At 38.1% G+C, this 20,265-nt stretch overlaps 1 protein-coding gene across 5 annotated transcripts in view; it reads left to right on the top strand.

The window, feature by feature from the left end:
- Nucleotides 1-20,265, top strand: part of LOC132943060 (transducin-like enhancer protein 4) — a 42,076-nt gene that overhangs the window by 14,563 nt on the left and 7,248 nt on the right. Inside the window, exons 2-9 of one of the 5 annotated variants that reach the window (XM_061011852.1) lie at nucleotides 809-906; nucleotides 2,739-2,802; nucleotides 3,676-3,720; nucleotides 5,696-5,758; nucleotides 5,897-5,971; nucleotides 9,536-9,565; nucleotides 9,916-10,135; nucleotides 11,551-11,576. In XM_061011852.1, coding sequence (XP_060867835.1) covers nucleotides 809-906; nucleotides 2,739-2,802; nucleotides 3,676-3,720; nucleotides 5,696-5,758; nucleotides 5,897-5,971; nucleotides 9,536-9,565; nucleotides 9,916-10,135; nucleotides 11,551-11,576 — 621 coding nt within the window. Of the gene's footprint in view, nucleotides 1-808; nucleotides 907-1,314; nucleotides 1,379-2,738; nucleotides 2,803-3,675; nucleotides 3,721-5,695; nucleotides 5,759-5,896; nucleotides 5,972-9,535; nucleotides 9,566-9,915; nucleotides 10,136-11,550; nucleotides 11,577-20,265 lie in introns of those variants that run through there. The other 4 variants (XM_061011853.1, XM_061011856.1, XM_061011854.1 and 1 more) reach the window with 4 other exon arrangements.

Here is a 20,265-nt window from a genome sequence, read left to right as displayed (position 1 = left end):
ACTGATCTCGGATCGCGCTCGTTCGATACATTAACTCGTTTACTATAATACTAAATCCATCTCTCTATCTATACGTCTATATACTGTAGCAACGTCATAATAATAATATATAATAAATAATAACATTATATTATATTGTAATACATGCCCAGTTATCGCGCCTGTATCACGTGACGGTGACAAAAAAAAAAAAAAAAACAATGTATAATAATATATAACATATATTATATATATATTATACATACAAAAACGTATTTATCCGTATCATTGTATATAAACACTCGCGCATTTCACCGACGTCATTATAATAATACTATATAATATAATATATATTCGTAAGCCACCACGGTAAGTCATAAAAACATAGCTTTATGTAACTGCAACGGCGGGTACCTATATATATATATAACGTGCGAAAGACTAAATAGTGTTTATCTTTCCACGTACAACATGAATACTCCGTCGATATACGACACTACAACGCTGCATTAACCCAATGATAACACGATGTGGGGTTATTGGACCGTTTAGCCTTATGTTGCTGCACAAAATTGTCGTCCGTAATTTCCGTGTCGAATAATGATTTTCCACGTTTTTTTTTCCTTCAGACTCCCCAGTGTGTTGCACGCACGTAACCCGCCCAATTGTTTCTTATGAAATCCAACATAATAATATGATATGCCATTATATCTATACATGCGCGCCTCACGCTCAGGTGTACCTATCGTCCACCGTCCACGTATACATTTAGATCACATAATAATAAAACGACTAATGTAGATTTGTTTTTTTTTCTTTTGATTTACAGGGCCCACCACAGCCGGGTCAGCCGTTCAAGTTTACTATTGGCGAATCATGTGACCGGATCAAGGAAGAGTTCAATTTCCTGCAAGCTCAGTACCACACGTAAGTGTTATGATATGAGCTCCACTTCCATACAGATCCATATTACAATATTATACAACAAGGACAATATTTTTTTACAGTACAAAACATTTATAATATCTAGGAAATGCCTTTAAAGACAATTTCAATTTACATTCACGCATTTAATATTAGGTACCCTATAATAATATATAGATGCCCCTGACGAAAATCTCGTATATTGGATATACCTGTCTCCTGTGTGTTTTCGTGTAGGCATATAATAATATAATGTCATTATTGTTCGGATATTAATTATGGCGGTGAGGGGGGTGGGGATGACCGATATTCGGTGTATAATGTATATTTTCATCGGCGTACCCACGACGTATATACCTACGGATAATCGAGTTGCACACGTATATGTATCACGTACGGTTTGGTTTTCAGCCTGAAAATGGAATGCGAAAAATTGGCCAGCGAGAAAATCGAAATACAAAGGCATTACGTAATGGTGAGTGAGCGTGAAGGTCCCGGACAATTAATTATGTAGCATGAACAACCGCTGTACGCAATGCTTAAGAGCTATTGATATTGTCGTCGGCATTAACAACAACAACAACCACCCCTTAATGCCTGTGAAGTCCCTCGACATATTGTTGCTATCATAGGCGTCATAGGCACACACCAATTAAATAATGACATATAATACAATTCATATTTTTGCCTCTCATTTTTTAAAATATTTGTTCATATCATCCTTATTCGTATGTCTTTGTACGGGTTGATCTGTTCGAAAAGCAACGTTAATTTTCCAAGTTGATTTTTGTGATTTTGAAAAGTAAAATTTTACATTTGAAATAGGTATTTAACTAGAACATTTTATTTTGTCATATAGTAGTTTCTTAGGGTTTGTTTTTAAATTCATAAACCGGAGCACGATATACTACGTTGATAAATATCGAAAATGATATGTAGTCTTTTATTAAATTAAATTTTTAATCTTGTGGTCCACTCCTTTTATTTTAACTTAAATAAATAACTAACTATTTTTGCTTTATTTATTATTTACACCTCAACATTTTTTTAGGAAAGTGTAATATCCTGCTAGCGATTATGAAATTAAAAATATAGATTATTCCTAAAAACCTTAAATATAACACAGTCATACAAAATGGACTGTTTATAAAAATATAATGTTATAAATAGGTACTTATACATTGAATTTCTTATATAAATACTTATAAATTGTTTTCAAAGCCATTTAAATATATCGCCTTGTATTTATATTAGTTATTATTTATTACTTTATTAGGTATTTGGGCGGTGCTATGTTGTATTATTTTGGTTATACATATTAAAAAGTTTAATATTCGTTTTGATTAATAGTAATGATAATAGTGATAATAATACCTAGTCTGTATAACATATTATTAAAACGATTAGTATATAATAATTAAAACATTAAAAAACGCCGTACTCTATGTAGTAATACGTAATGCACTATGACGACACCATAAACTAAAAAATAATACTTATGTTATATGAGTGTGGTGTTTTGCGATGAGTATTATATTTTTTAAAATACATCATAATAAATATAATACATTCGAATCACTGCAGCGGTAAAACGAGGTATTTTTGTGACTTTAAACAAAAAGGGTGCAGGCGAGGAAGGTATACATATAATATACAGAGAAAGAGAAACGTTTTTGGACGATGAATTCGATATTTAAATCCGAACATCCCTTATATTTGTTTTGTCTGTATTGTTTAATTTTTTGTTTTGTTTAATATTTTTTTTTTACACTATACTAACATTGCTTGTTTATTTTTTGGGTTTGTTTTTGTTTGTCCCTCGCCTATCAAAACAGTACCAAAATGGAAGTCGAAAAAATCGTCCAAGAAAAAACTGAAATGCAAAGGCATTATGTGATGGTGAGTACAGATCACTATAAATAGTGTTCACCAAATGCTTATATTATTGTGTAGCTTTCAGCCATTGCTTTTGCATGCGTAATTTTTTCATCGTTGTTGTTGCACGAAAACACGATTTTTTTATTATACAAAAATATTATTGTACCCGGCGATGCTTGTTTATTTAAAATAGAAACATTGTTTTAAGTAGACAGAAATAACGCATTTGTCCACTCGGTATACACCGATAAGTTCACGTTATGATTACCCAAAGTGAACTGAACTTATATTTGCGTAATCGAAAACTTATTTTCATTTCAAGTATATTTAACATATTATTAGCTTTGACGAGCAGAGTGTTTATTATTTATGTATCCCGAATGTTTCCTTCCTGAACAAATAGTTCGACGACTTCTAAGAGTTCGAGTAGGTAGTTTAAATGTTTAATAAAGATAATATTATGTTAAACGCCGCACATTTCTCCGCTGTATAAAATAATATAATAAATAATACACTCTGAATTTATTAGACGTCGAGCATACTGTATAATATATAGGTATGCATGGGTATACATACTTTATTTGGACGACTGAAATTCAATTATTCGGATTTTTTTTTCTATTTACGTTTCATTACTTCCCTCTAATGGAATATGCATCTCGAAATGCTCTTAACGATTTCTATTAACCTCTTATAAAACGCGTGTTTACATATCATTATTATTTTATAAAAAAAAAAAAAAACAATTCTCGTCATTGTAACGCTTGTCTTTTGATTGGCTTAACGGTATTTCGAGAGACTACGCTGCGGCTCCGAAACGTCATTGATTGTTGATACAAATGTCGTCGAGTGTATTTGCAGTATTCTAATCAATTGTTTTTTGTTTATTTACAGTACTACGAGATGTCCTACGGCCTCAACGTGGAAATGCACAAACAGGCGAGTTTTCAATTATAAATTATGATAAATATTATATTTTTGTCTTTTCACCTTGTGTTGTGTATGATAACGCCTAGAAATCTCAATAATTTCACCTCCCTATTCCAGCCCAAGACTCCATGTTTTTTTAATCCCGTTATGACTGCAGTGCAAATTTCGGGCAAAGCGTCGTTAAAACCTTCATCCCACTGAATTAATATTTCGTTTTGTACAAAACGCCGGGGGAGAAATATGGAAAGGACGGACATACGTGGGGGAGAGAGCTGTTTGCTATACATATATACTGCAGCAGCAGTAAAAGGGAGCGGATTTCTCTCTTATTTTTTCACTCTACCCCTGCTGTCAGCCGCTGTAAATTCATTTCGGCGTAGTAATCGCCCGGACTGTTTTCCACCCTAGTACTTTTTTTTCAACACAACGTAATCTTCCCAATCCCTCCGGTTTTTTAACGAGTCCCCGATTAACTCGGCCGCCCAAAATATCGCAGTGCGCTCCCGTATAATAATAACAATAAGTGCCCCAGAGGTATATTTCCCGTCGTCGAAATACATTTCAGATTCTGCCACGGTGGTTAATCGGAGGGGTGCGAAATAAAAAGAATGAGGGGCTACAGAAAGGAGAGAGATTGCTCAACGTGACATCGACTGTTACACCAGTGGTGTGCAATTAATCGTAGTGTATTTGGCTGCTAAACATTGCAAACTATACTTAAAGTATAATAATATATACCACTATTAATATTACGACCACTATACTACACTATAATATAATTTTCGAGCGAACTATGACCATAAATACATTTTGACGGTGATGTTGTTGTGTATATTTCAGCGTGTGTATAAAGACATATACTAAATATTATATTGATTTGTCGTAGTGTGTACAGTGAGGCTGCGGTCTATACGTAAATACAATGTTGCGTATATCTATACCACACTCGAGTGTTTGATATACGCGTACTTTAAGCGACGCCGTTTGGCGGCGGCCGATCGGCGTGGGTTCCCGCTGAAAGTATATATGTATAGACGCATATACGATGTTTAGTGTAGATGCGGTGTGGTGTGTACTTTACGAGTAGCGGCAATAGGAAAGTTGAAGTTGAAAAAGTAGAAAAGAAATATATAGAGGAATGACGAGATTCGAGGGTTAAAAGAGAAAGAGGGAGCAAAAGTGCGATAGAGAAGAGAAGAAAAAAAAGAGGGAAAAGTATATATATAAAGCCCTTCTGACAAAAGGAGAGCGCAAACCGGGAAGCGGCTTATTTATATAACCAGGGTGGGGGTTTTTCCTCCCTCATAGCTATTAAAACTCAGAGAGTTGGCACATATTACAAGGGTCGTTTGCGCGTTCTGCGTGCAGGGGCGGTGGCGGCGGCTGTCCCGCACCACTCGTGTCGAGTGGCAAAGCCCGAAGGAAAACATTATACCCGCGAAACACTCGAGCCTTGACGGTTTCCCGTTCTCCTCCATCCGACCCTACCCGTTCGGAGTCGCCGCCGCCACTGTATACAAGACCATGCACCGGTGGCGGTGGTGACGAACGATGAGGGTGGTGGCAAAAAGAGGGTAGCTCGCTCACGTAATACCGGAGGGTGATAACACGAAACCGTTTCACCCCGGCAACGACGCCACTGCAGTAGCAATCAGTATATATAAGCTGTTATTCCACGGCATTTATAATATATATTACATAAACGGGCTGTTTGTCGTCATCACCGTCCCCCTCAAGCTCACGCGTATTATATACATTGAAAATAAAAACAGTCAACCCTCTTACCCTCTCATCACCCATCACTGACTGACTCTAATTAATTTCCTGCGCGTAATGTCGTTAACGACGTGTTGCGGCTATGCGCACTAACTCCCGGTGATGGAGGAGGAAATCTCGGTACGCTGTATATATAAATATATTTATGGGAGTGTAAAAAATATTAATTCCTAACGATAATATTAATTTTAATTTTAATTTTTTTTAGACGGAAATTGCGAAGCGTTTGAACGCCATCATCGCACAAATAATGCCTTTTCTCTCGCAAGAGGTGAGTGATTTCATAATATCTGTTGATTTTTTATTTATTCAATAAATATGTTCTCGAAACGAGTTTGACATATCACATCATATGCACACGTAACACACCCACAGGAATTTAATGCTTTTGTTTTGCGTATTGTTGCAGCACCAACAGCAAGTAGCCACGGCTGTAGAAAGAGCGAAACAAGTGACCATGACCGAACTCAACGCCATCATAGGGGTAAGATATTATATAATAATATAAGAGTATAATCAACGTATACGATATAACGTGTAATAGCAGTAGTTTTTAGGTGTGTAGGGTCGTAAAAACGAAAAATGCGATGCTGGCTTGTGTGTTTGGGGGGTGGGGGTGGGGGGGGGGGGGGGGGGGGTTGAAAAAGGGGAAGAAAACACTAACTTTTCGATTTTTTTCTTCTCCGTCTCTGTTGATACTAATATTGTACCCGCGTCGCGTTGTCCCAGAAGCAATTAACCGACGCGTCGTGTGGCAGCAGCAATAGTTGTTGGTTTTTAGGAATACGAATACCACGCGTGCAGTATGGTCGTCTCGTGCGATGGCGGCGATGACGACAACTACAGTGGCGGTGAAAACCGTCGGGCCGAAATCCATTTGGCCAGTCTGGTCACGTTCGCGTCGGAAGTTCAGGACGTGGCGGCGGCGTCGGCGGTAACGCGCGTTGAATATTGTATGAACCTATTTCGGAGGCGCGTCGCGAATAAAACGTCGTCGTCTACGTGGGCATATGAAGTAGTGGTATTAAGGGATGGCGTGATACAGGGGGTGAAGGTGCGAGATCGTTGTTGTTATATATATATATATTGGAAGGAAGGAAGAGAAGGTGTGCGCATGTAACGAGCTCGGGCTCGATATTGTCGTCCCGAACTACGTGAGTCTGTCGATTTCACCCTTCATCCCGCCACGTTCTTGGCTATATGATTTCGAGGTTATAATACAATATTATTATATCGCGACGCCCCGGGTCGGTATTATTTTTTATTTCACTATTATTATTGTTTGCCGTTTGATTCGTTCCGGTGTACCACGATTCAGTTGAGATGGGCGTAATTAATCTCGACGAAAAAAATAAACCGTATAATAATAATAATAATAAACTCAGCCCCCAGCAGTCTAATTTACACATTTCTGAAACGACGGCGGAGTATCATTATATACACTCGAGAACGTTCCCGAGACGATTTAGCCGTGGCGGCGTAGATCATAATTATCGTGTTTACTCTACCTGGTGTATACGCACAAGCATAGTGTAGGATATGGGAAGTGAAAGAGGTCGAATGAGAAGGAGACGATGAGTGAGAGATAGAGAGAGATATTTTCGATTAATGTTCTCCGCGCGTCGCGTCTGCCAGAGAGAGGCGAACCTCTCAACGTTTAATAATGACGGCGGCTGCGAGTATACCACGGGGTCGGTCGTGGGCTGGTGGCGGCGGTTATGAACGACGGCAGCCCTTCTGTCGACGGAGAGAAGCTTCCGCTAATTGCGCTCTCCTCGCTACGTCCTCGCCTCGTCCACCGCACAACCGTACTACACTACAAATGTTCCGGACGTGCGGTTTTTCTCAACGCACTTCGTTAGTCGGCAGCCGGTAATTATTATCGCCACCGCGCCCTTCGCCCAAAGTATCTTCCCCTACACAGTTTCCGGTCCCGTTTTCTTATGTATATATATATATATATATATATATAATGTATACGCGTTTATACTTTCGCGCGTGGCCTGTCCCGAAGAGGGTTGCGAAAGTTTTACCGCACACCATTATTGTAATGTATACAGCTACTGCAGCTACTACTCGTTCGCTGTATAACAATAATTGTTGTTGTTCGCCCGCCCGGACGATGGAAAAAAATAAAAATAAATTTTACTGTTATTAAAAACAGTGTAGGGACTTTTCATGTTTTATTCATTTTAATATACAACGTAGGTACATATTATACAGGTGTACTGCATACGACGGAGAATCATGTCTCCCTATACTAGCTCTACTATTATATTGAGTGCTTAGGGCACACATGGATCCTTCAAATTATTTAAAACTTTGACCACACATTTTTATGTGCCTACTTATGGAATATTAATATATTTATTCATAAACATATAAAACTAATTTAATAGACTTAAAAAGTGTATATTTTGGAAAAAAGTACCTGTTATATTATGTGTACACTAATGGCCATCGGTATTATTCTTCTCACTAGGACCTCCGTAGAATTTTAGTTTTTGACTACCCTCCAGTCTTCAAATATTACATTTCGCTGAACGTTTTTTCTTTTTTCACTCCTGCAAGAGTTGTTCGTATAAGTTGGAAAGCGCCGCCAAACAGGGTTTTCGCCTGTGCGTCTCTCATTGTCGCATAAATCATTGCACAAATCGATCCTCTATAACACTTACAACCAGAGCGATGATTTTTTTTATAGCTACCGTTTATCGCGTGTGTTTATTTATAATTGTGTTCCCCTATATTATACGTGCAAATTCTTCGACGCATATATTTATATACGCTTATAAATCCTCACGCCGCACACACTTATATCGATTCACGGAGTTATCGTCTCAAGTGCGCGTGCAACTCATGCGTGTACAGAAGAGCTTATTCGAATATAACATAATGGTTTGAACACCATCGTACACATATTAATATACTACGTAGGTATATATGCCTTTTTTTGTATCGATTATTATACTGTTATGTAATAATATTATGTATTATACGTATGTATGTATATCTGGTATATTATGCAGTTTTTTAGATGCCTAATCAAGGTATACAACGCTAATAGGACACTAATTTATCATTTTTTTTCATAGTTATTTAAATTTAATTACCTAGGTACTTTTTGTATGCACCCATTGTTACATTGCTATTCGTAAGATATTCCGACGGTTTTCTTTAAATCTATATCTACTCACATTGTTTATTAGTGTTTAGTTATTGAAATTTGCCGGGAACAACACTACGTTTTTAATCTCCCGTGTTCGCAGACGTTTTAATAATAATTATGAAATGAAAAACCTATCTCGATTTTTTGTTCTTTCCTTTGCCGTACAGTGCTGACGTAAAGAAATTTCGTTCACACAGTCAAGTTCATTGTTGTTCGGTCTCTGCAGTCATCGCCGCCGCACCGTCGCTGTTATTTCTCGCGTCCGTCAAAAGACTTCCGTTGTGTGTATATCGGACGACGCGGGGTGGTGGGAAAGGTTTTCTGTTTCCGCTCTCGAAAAGAAAACCCCCTCCGGTGTTAATGCCACTTGAGCGGTTTTTTTTCAAGTGTTTGAACAAAGCGGTTTGTTTGGGGACTATATACACCACCTCCGCCATTATAATATATATGGTCTAAACAGCTTTAGGGCAGGGCGAAAAAGGCGTCTATACTGCCGTTTTGTCAAAACAACTATTGCTGCATATATAAAAGTCCATTAATAATGTATTTGAATGAACGCAAACTCGGGTATTTTTTTTATTTCTTCACCATAATTACTCACAATAATGAATAAATTAACAAATTGTTTGAATATAATGAAACTATACGCCATATAATTCGGCCAAATTATATTGACTTTATAATATTCTATACGAGGGTTTTTCATACACATATTATTTTTTATGTAGACACCAAATATTTTATTATATTTGTATAATATTATTTATTTTATTTATAGACACGTATATGGGGGACTGGGCATATCGTATACCTATCTGTTTAAAAACTATGTATAGGCCCAAAACGTTTATTACATGTCGTTTTTATTTTTTTTTTTTTTAGCAACAACGTCCAGATCTGCCCAGGTTATTGGTAAGAATCACATTCAAATTTATAAAAATATTATAAATTATAATATTATACAGAATCACATAATATATTAGCTATGTATATACTATGTATATATATATATATATATATATATATGTACATTTTCGCGACAAAACCCGACAATACTGTCCTTTTATATAATATAGTCTTCTTTTTCTTCTCCATCCCTCGAATGAACGTTTTGATGGCCCTCTGATTACTAAACGTTATTATACTACACCTACGACCCGCTGTCTCTTGACGTCCAATACAAACGCCCTCCTCTCATCACAACCCCCTAATACACACATGGACATTTAAGTACATACGTCGGACATCCGTTTCTGTTTCAGCAACAAATGCACGCGCAGCAGCTACCGCACGCGGGTCATGCGCCGCCCATACCAATGATGCCTCATCCCGGACTTCCGGGACCACCGGTAACCGCGTCCGCCAGCCTGCTGGGCTTGGCCGGTGCCGCCGGTTCCGCGTCTCATCCGTTGTCCATGCTGGGCGCCAAACCGACTGATATGCACAGGGGTGCCGATTCTGACAAGCCTTCGTCCGCCATCGGTAAGTGATTACTATATCAACATCGTATTATAATTATATTGTTATCGTTACATTTATCGTCTTCCTCTTTCAACCACTTACAGCTTATCGCTGCCACAGTTTATACTCTATCGCCGCGACCTACTCGCGGCTTTGTATGCGGTCACTATGAAATTCAGTGAATACCGCCAACTATACGTATATAATATTATATATAGATACACTATATATTATGCAGTATCAAAATTCAAAAATGATCTCTTTTGACGGAGGTGCTTTTTTTTTAAATGACCGTGCTGCATCTTGAAGTGTTAATATGCTAATGTATACCTAAGTGCTCGAGACTAATATTCGTTGTCGTCATCAAAGGGATACGGCGAGTGTATACAGATGGAGTGCTCGCTAGTGGTGAGTGGAGGGGAAGGGTGGAAAGCATCGGTCTGTAGAGCGTTGTAGACTATAGTATATAGAGTGAGATGGGGGTGCATACGACCGTATTCGGTACGTTTTCTCGAGTGGCCTATATACTGTGAAAAAGGGTTTTTATAATTTCCGCAGAATCCCTTTACCCCGCCGCCCAACTTCTCTTCATCGTACACATCGTAGACGTATACACACACACGTCGGTTCGCCTCGTATAATGTAAATATATATACCACTCGAAATAAAGTTACTTGGCGGTATATACATGCATTATATATGTATTATATACATTGAGATTGGTTGGACCATTGTTATACGCGAGTATCCCTCTTTTTTTCTTTTTTATTTCCGAGCCACTTACCCATAATCGACGGCGGCGGGCCATGTCCCCTTCGAGCAATATAAACGCCACGCACACGTACATTTAATACATGAATATTATATTATATTCGTATACGAGGCCGCCGCGTGTGTGCAATAAATTGGCTGTTGTCTCACGTGCGCGGGGTCATGTACACGGCTGCGCGTTTTAGGAAAATAAAAAGACAAATTTTCTGTATCGAACGCGTTATGAGTGCAATTTTTTTTTCTCTTTTGCGTCGTTGTTTTCAGGTCAAGGGCGCATTTTCTTTCACACATGTTTCGCCCGAATTCGACATTATTATAATAAAAATTCCCGATTTGACACGATTTAATATGTATACAGTTACGCATTGTTACCGATCGGCTGGAACATTGTTGTAATTTCTCTCGCCGTCTCCCTTTCCACATCACAAACACATCATTATATTATACATTGTTTCGATATAATATATATATATTATCTTTTTTTCTACACGTCTATTGTTTCTTTTTTCCTTAAATAGTATATTAGTACAGCATATAGTTATGTTATAAGTCCCAATCCCGATAGATCCTCTTATCGAACAACTAAATCATTTTAGTTATATTATGTTATATTATTATTAACTATATTATAATATTGCATCGTTAACTTTATTTTATGATTTCAGGATTAAATTCAGCTGAAGAAAGACACGTGAGTATTTATTATGTTTACGTGATTAGGAGTTTATATAGTAGTATAGTAAATAATAAATATAGGGCATAGTATATTATGTTATATCGATCGTTATTTGTACTGGAAATTATAATACGTATGTATATATACGTTTATAGTTAATATGTATATAGTATATATACGTACACATTATTTACGTTGTTGTTGTACTAAAATGAGTGAGGTTTTCGCATGTAATCCACTGGTTTCGCCGTTGTCGCCGCCGCATTCACTATATATACAGCCACTTTCCAGGGATAAATCTTTGAGCCGCCAACCATAACAAATTTCCCGTCCGGGCAACAGCGTCAGCAGAAAGGGGGTTAAAATTAAATTAATGCACCCAGGATAGCACTTAATGAAGGGACGCCTTGTTACTCCGGTTGCCGCCGTCTCCGGTCGCTCGCTCGTCCTCGATCCCCTCGTGGTACTTTCCCCGCACCATCAAACAAACAGCTATTGCAGTGTGTATAGTGTAGGGGTCGTCCACCCTCCAACGCACCCTTGCCGCCGTCGCAGAATAAGGGTTGGCTGCCGCCCCGCGTGTGTAATATCGGAACGAACCTCATCCATATGTATATGTCATCTGGTCGCACTCCCCACGAATTTAAATGCGTGTCAAATTCGATAGGGATCGGTCCCGCTTTTACCCTCTATTTCCTCTCACAAAAGAACCGACCGTCGCGCCGTTGCGTCCGTATTATTATTATTATTATTATTATTCCGTCGCCGCACCCCGTAGCCCGTTTCTGACGCGGCCGCCCGTGATTTTCAACAGTTATTAATTTCTTGACGTGTACACTAATATATTATTTACACCCATATATAATATTATACAAAATATAATACGTGTGCCGTTTATTTTATATTATTTTCATCTTGTCCGTCCGGGTTTGTTGTAATTCGTCGGAAATATTATTATACATGTCGTAATCCAATACGGGTCTGCAGTCGAAGGGCTCGTCAACTATAATATTATATTATAGTTTCCGATTACACACGCGAACCGCACAAGCATTTCTATCGCGGCCACAGGTACCTACTGCAAACACTCGAGCAACCCCACTCGCGCTCGACCGCAGTATAAAATCACAGTCAAGTCGACTGTTTTATATATATTGTGGGATTTATTTGTATATTATATTCGAGTAAAGTATCGAATAGTATAAAGTAAAAAAACGCCGAAAGCGAATACGTCATAGTGTATAGTTATTGAATCGCGGGTAGACTACTGACTACTGTATACACAATATATAATATCGTCGTCGTCGTCAAATCGTATATTTATTTGTGTAGAAAACTTGTGGGATGAAAAAAAGAAAAACGGCAGAGAGAAAATCCGTGGAAATCCCCCGTAATCGAGGATTAGTTTTTTTCCGCTCGAGATATTTCTTCTTGCCAACAATCCGTTTCGTCTTGGACGGACGGCCCTTTTTCGACGACTACTACTACTACCACTACAGTACTAAGACTTCGACGATCCCCCGTGGGGATGGAAAACGTGGAAAAATCGAGGTTATTTCTTTTTTTTTTTCTTTTCTTTTTTCCTCCCCTCGTGCTATATATATATACACATGAACCCTCGATCGGTAGAGCGGTGTAACAAGAGGGTAAACTCGTTTAAGGGCGTAACGATAAAGTAGGGAGGAAGAGCTGTGCACCCGATGCGGTAACGTTATTTTCCGGTCCGTTTCATCAACCGGTCGGCCTTTCTAGGGAATAACCCCGCAGGCTTGATGTGTGTGCGTGTGTATACTTATACACGTACATAAAATACCCTCGCGTATAGTTGTGCCGACGGATGGGGTGGAAAAAAAATCAAATAATGGTATAAAACAAGACTTCGAAGAAACGGATTACGAGGTCGACATAGTAATAAAAAAAAATATATAAAAAAATCCCTCAAGACTGTTTTTTCCGTGCTACTGACGTTTTTATGCGTGCGCCTCGTACACACAGACGAACAGGGGAAAACTTACATTTCGACGAACTCTAATCGTTTGAAATTGAAATGTGATCGATATTATATGCATAATATATTTATATAATACATAATATTGTGTACATAATATGTATTATATACATATTGTGCTCTTGACGTTTCAATCGACAATAAGTCATCGGACAATTATTATTATATACGATACAAACGATAACACTATTATAAACAGCTTTCGGGCGGTATTTGTGCAAAGTTATGTCGCGTACTGACCGAGCGATGGCGTCGTAAAACCTAACCCTACCTACCTATATACACTTAACCGGGCCGTGGTCCGTTCGAAGCCATTTTCACGACAACGATAACGTTATACGGACATGTCCTCCCGCATGTGACTGCCAAGTCTTAATGGGATTTTTTCGATTGCCTTTGACCTTGGCTGACCACGACGAAAAGAGACATTAGCCACACGTTATTATTATTATTATTATTATTATTATTACGGTTACCATAAATCGTTTGTTTTATAGCGAACGGCAGCTAATAATTGGTTTTATTTCCTTTTGCAATTACGCGCGCTGTTTGAGTTTAGTTTAGCTACCCGTTATGCGATAAGTGTTTATATCCTACAATAGGATGTCCAGTTAATTTCTTATTATCTCTACTCGGCGAGTACGACAGTTGTATATACGTCCCGTGGTTCTATTAACATAATATTATGTGGTATTGTGGTTATATATTATACTGTTACGATTAATACTTCGTAAATATCTCGTTGACTTTTATCAAGATTACACCGCATAAAATCCATTGTTAGGTATTTAATTAAAGTTCCATAAAATGTAAATATTATATTGATATTTAAAATAATTTGTTTTATCTCTAGTTGTTCATATATCCCTATTCAAAATGTATTATTATTATTAATAATAATGATATTATAGGTGCCTACCGCAAACACCGATTATAACAGCATCACATCATAATATTTAACGTATAATTGCATATAATCTTTATTAATGTAGTTTTTATTTATTTTTTCATTGAAACGTTGGACTAATATTATCTGAAAACAAATACTATATACGTGTATATTTTGATCGATTCTTTTTTCTCGTCTGTTTTAATTTCTGGAATTGTAATGGAAAAAAAACGCGTTATGAAAAATTATGTAACCCGTAGAGTGAATTAAAAAAAATTAACTTGACTAAAGCTGCAATATTATACATACATTTTTATCATTGCATCATTATACTGCCATACCTACTTAATATTATGGATTTTACACATAGAAGTGATCGGTGTGATACACGCACGACACACGTACATGTATACATATATATATATATATTATAAATTCTAATAAACATATACCACGGTCGTGGTTTATTCAGTTTTTGACGTAGGCATCTCGTCGGGAGAGATAGCTCGTTTGCGTACAGGATTTACCAGTATACCGAGACCGTATTATGATGACAATAATAATAATACTCTACGGGTAACGAGACACGGACATTATATTATATTATATTATAATAATGTTTATAGGGGAAGCGATTAACTACCGATCTGGTGCTCAGATAAACCCCATTGTACACTGTGATTTACATAAAATATTTTCTTCTTATACATCTGCGCGCCCAAACAATAACAGTCTGATGATTATTATTATTTTCTATCCTGTATAATATATTTTTTTTATATTAAAATAAATATTCCTAGTCCCTATATCTTGTAACGTGCAAAAGTGTAGTATGTCGTTAACATAATTTGTGAACAACATATAAATGTCTCATATTATTTCGGATAGATTGGCGGCAAGAGGTATTATTTTTACCACGGTCGATATTGTTATAATTAATAACGGATTGGTGGTGGCAGGGGTTCAAAGGGGCTCGGCGTGTAATAATTATTGTAATCGGAACCATTAACACGAGGGCAGCAGCCGAAAGGGTTAATTTCGGAGACGCAACGACTAATCTCCGCGGTATTACTATAGGGGATACCACTTTCCGCCACCGACCCTATACTTGCGTTTATTCCGCCATCTCCTCGTCTACTACACCCGCGACCAAATCGATAAACCGCAACGGACCGTGTGTGTGTATATATATATATAATACATAATATATCTTATACCACCACGCGTACGGGAGAGAAATTGAGTTTTCCGAAAACAACAACTATATTATTATTGCACGTTGGGCGTGCAGAGTATACATCGCGTTATCCCTTCGCCGCCATAAACCAACGCGCGTGTGTGTAACGACGTGAACGCGAGTGTTTTATTAAAACACGTGCCCCCACCCGGAGAGTCCGCAATCCGCATCATCGAAAATCGCCAACACTGGACCCGAGAACCACGCACCGTCTAATAGAAATCATATAATTGATGATTATAATTACGAGTGACGACGATAATCATGACAAAATAAATAGGCAGCCACATTGAGATTTCGATCCAGCTGACACAACCCCACCGTTGCCAAGGTTCGATTCGTTTCATTGACCGTTAAATTACCCGCCGAAATACAATAGGTATTATGTATTATCATACTATTATAAATTTCTACCAACGAGAAGAAACGGCGAACCACTCAGAACCATGGCGTTTAGACGGTATGCGGAGTGATCGCCGAACAACTGTGCGTATCACAAAGTTGCCGACATATATTATTTACCTTGTCGTGGCGTTAATGTTATACTACACATTCACCCGCGCGAACGTATGCCGTTCGATATTACATATTATTATTATTCACCGACTCGACGTATATATATAATATTATCATAATATAATATTAGTAGTGTGTAGTAATATACTAATATAGGACATAGGCATACTCGTATACAACAAATCACACATAAATGGCGCCGTAACAAAGACAGTGGGTATTACAGGTACTAACGTATATATTATTATATATATATATTTATTTATGGTTGTACATAATGTCAACACTATGTACGCGAGTGGTGGTCGCGTTAAATTAAAATTATTTTCTCGCGTTTACGTACGATTTTTTTTTTTTTTGCACACAAATGCGCATAATTTATTCGCATTTGCCCACCAACGAACGGTTTCAAAACAAATTTTTTTATAACGCTTATAATATGTATATTGTTTCTCGATTATACGGTCATTGTTTGCCCGCAGTTACTATAAATTCGTTGGTACAGGTTGGAGATACGTCGAACAGCGCGTGACGCTGTATATACCTGGTATACCTATTACCTAGGTATATTAGCTTATAATTTTTTTTTCCGTTTACCCGTCGAAACTAATTACCCATTCGTTTGAAAAAAAAAGAACTAAATAATGGATCGATATGAACGATTGTTATCGTTATTATCTTTTGGCGCCTTCGTTGTTTCTCCTCTCGCCCCCCCCCCCCCCCACCCCCTCTTACTAGTTTTCTTAAGTTGCTCATAATTTAGCCGTATACGTATTTTGCCTGCGCAGGTAAATATCCGACATTGATAAATTATTAAAGGTAGTATGCGCGTGTTGTAGCGTTGTAATAGCTTATACAGCGTACCTCTATTGGATGTGTATATATAATATAGTATAATTATTAAGACACGGGTTTATCTAACATGCGTATCGTATTTATTGTTAGTATAGACACGCCGTGACTAAAGTATGTACAGGGTGATTCTGATTCACTAGTAAGTATAATGTATATATATTCACCCCTCTCTTTTATATCCTTTAATAATGTACTAATTCAAAATCGTGTTTGTGAAATTTTTAAATGTACCTTCATATTTACACCTATTACCTCCCTCCCATGCATACCATGGCAATACAAACTTTTTCAAATAAAAACCGACATTTTTACTGTAAATTGTTAAGCTGATAATTTTTTTTTAAATGTCGATGTATCTAAATTCTAAATCAAAATTCGAATGGGTACTTATCTGATTTTGAGTTATTAAAATAATAAAATGCATATTATACGTACTTAAATTATATATACTAAGTAATAATCCTATAATCCTAATTTCCTATTAATTACCTACTGTAAATATTTTCAAATAATCATCGCCCCAAAATGTTCAAACTTATTAATTATAATTTATAACATGCATAAATTATTATTATAACAATATTTTTATCATGGATCTATTGTCCTTCGTGCATAGGTACATTTTAATAACTCAAAACCTACTCGTTCGAATTTCAATTTAAATATTTCAATAATTTTTAAAAACCATCGCCTTAGTAATTCACAGCGAAAAAAAGGTGGCTCTCAAATTGTATCGCCACTGCAGGACACTTCCTAAATGGTAAAAAAATTTAAGGAAGTACCTATTTTAAAAAAGGGCCCGTCTTAATACGTTTTCTGAATTTGAATAAATGCATTGCAAAAAATGGCGTTGAACATGTTTGGTGAATCGCTCTGTAATCCGTATATAATATGCATAATAATAATATTATATTGTTGCTGCACGCCGCTGTCTTGTTTGTAATCGGGCGCTGATGGTCGGTTTCCCTGCGCGTAACAAGTAAAACCGAATAAATAGCGTTGTTGCGCCGTCGTCGGGTCGTTTGATGTTTAATTAAACGTTTGTTGTAGGTACCTATGCTATTATAACTAATATTACGACACGATAGACAAGTGGAATCGGAAACCCACCGCGCGGTCGTCGGCATAATATATTATATTATAAACTATCGCGTGTGAATTAATTATACAAAACGCCGCACGTCGTCCTGTTCGCGGGCGCTCGCGCGTATACGCACACCATCATACGTTCACCTTACGTTAGTTAATGTTTACGGTATGCGACGATCTACGTTGACGTTTCGTGCTCATATTATCCATACACACGCATAAAAATGCGCCTTAAGCGGAAGTCGTGTTCGAAGAGAATATTTTCTTAGTTTTTTTCACCTATATATTATTATTATGTCGTTTTGTATTTACCTATTTGTCGTTTATTATGTCGAATTTAGCGACATGTATAGCAACAGCGACGCACCTCTCGTGGTATATAGATTATATTATTATAATATAATAAAATTGTACTTATTATATTTAAAATGTTAAGCCTATGATCACGGAATAAATAATATAATAACGTACAACGTTTACATGGATGAGAGCTGATCGTGTTGTCATATCTGCCCTTTCCATCAAGCGTATACCACCCTCATCCCATATTTATATAATAATATGTATGTACGCGTCATTATATACGTCGTCGCGATCCCCTAGATTTTATTTCGGCCCGAAAAGAATCACCGCCTGTAAATATCTTAACGAGTCGGGTCAATTGATAAATTCGGCTTTTTCCTCCTACGAAGGGTCCGAGCGGAATTTTGCGGTCGTGTTTGCCGTATAATATAAACCCCGCGCTGTTCCTCTCTATCGCGTTTTTATTGTTATCGTGCTCAAACCTTTTCGGAAAACTACGTCTTTTTTCGCCCTCTTTTTGCTTTGTTATTATTATTATTACGGAACACGACGACGACAACAATGAAGGTATATATAAACCGAGAGGGAAAGAGACCGCGATATCATCTGTCAGACTGCTGCGTGCGTGTGTGAGAGTCTTACGCGGAAGAGCGGGTGATGAATTGGAAGTGGCGAAAAAGCGGAGGAGATCGTTATCAAAACAGCAGCCGAGGCCGTGGCGGTACGGCGGGAGACGTGATTGGATTCCGGAGGGGCGTGTTATTAATCCCCGGGCGAAATACGCGAAAATCCCAGCCGGCGAATTCATCACGTGGCAAGCGGCGGTAGAGTCTGCGGGGCGAGGAGGTTTTTGTTGCCTGTATTCCGCCCTCACGGCTCGTCTTTACCCTCCAGTGCGTGTATATATATATATATATATAATATATATACGAGAAAGAACACGCACACACACACAACACCATTTGAAGCAATATATAATATAGCTCCTCGTGCAGTAGCGGCAAAACTCCCCTTATTTTCAGTCTCTGGCACTCTGTCATTGTCTGTCCGTCTCTCTTTCTCTCCCTCCAGCCCGCAAAAACTCTGCTGCTACCGACGCCGCCGCTACTGGTACCTAAATATATATATATTGTCAGTGCGACGACGACAACGACGTGAGCCGATTACAAGTTTGCAAATGAATGAATTAAAGCCGCCGCCTCCGCCCTACACTAGCGTGCGTATCCTTATGTATATATATGGACAGTATATGCGAGACGCTGTGCAAGTTTACCCTCCGCCTGGACCGGTGGGCGAGGAGGCGCGTTACACACGGCCGATTAGTTCTCGATGAAGTTTAAACCGAGAACCGCGGTTCCGCCGCCGCCGCCGCCGCCGCCACCGTCAACAACAACCTCGTAGAGCGCGCGCCTTCTTCCGCCCTCACTTTACCTCGTTTTCACTCGTTGCGAGTATACGGTAAAAGCTTTCTCGTCCGCCTCTGCTGCCGTGCTTCTTCACTTCCCGCTCACCAGACATAGTCAATTGTCTCGGAAGTTATATTACACACTGCACCGTCGCTGTGTGCCGCTGCTGCCGCGGCGGTGGCGGTTCTGCTCGCTTCGCAGCCGCAAGAAAACATCGACGGCGTTTCTATACCCTACCACCACGCCATCCCTCCTGACGCCTCTGAATCCTCACGTTCTCATTACGATGTATACTTACATAATAAACGATTTTCTCGACGCCACCGATATCGTATTAATTGTGACTCATATACCAAACGCACATGCGTGTCATTCACATTTCACTATATTATGAATATGTG

This window comes from Metopolophium dirhodum, chromosome 4 (genome assembly GCF_019925205.1).
Source record: "Metopolophium dirhodum isolate CAU chromosome 4, ASM1992520v1, whole genome shotgun sequence".
Lineage (NCBI taxonomy): Eukaryota > Metazoa > Arthropoda > Insecta > Hemiptera > Aphididae > Metopolophium > Metopolophium dirhodum.
This window is presented reverse-complemented; position numbering and strand designations above follow the sequence as displayed.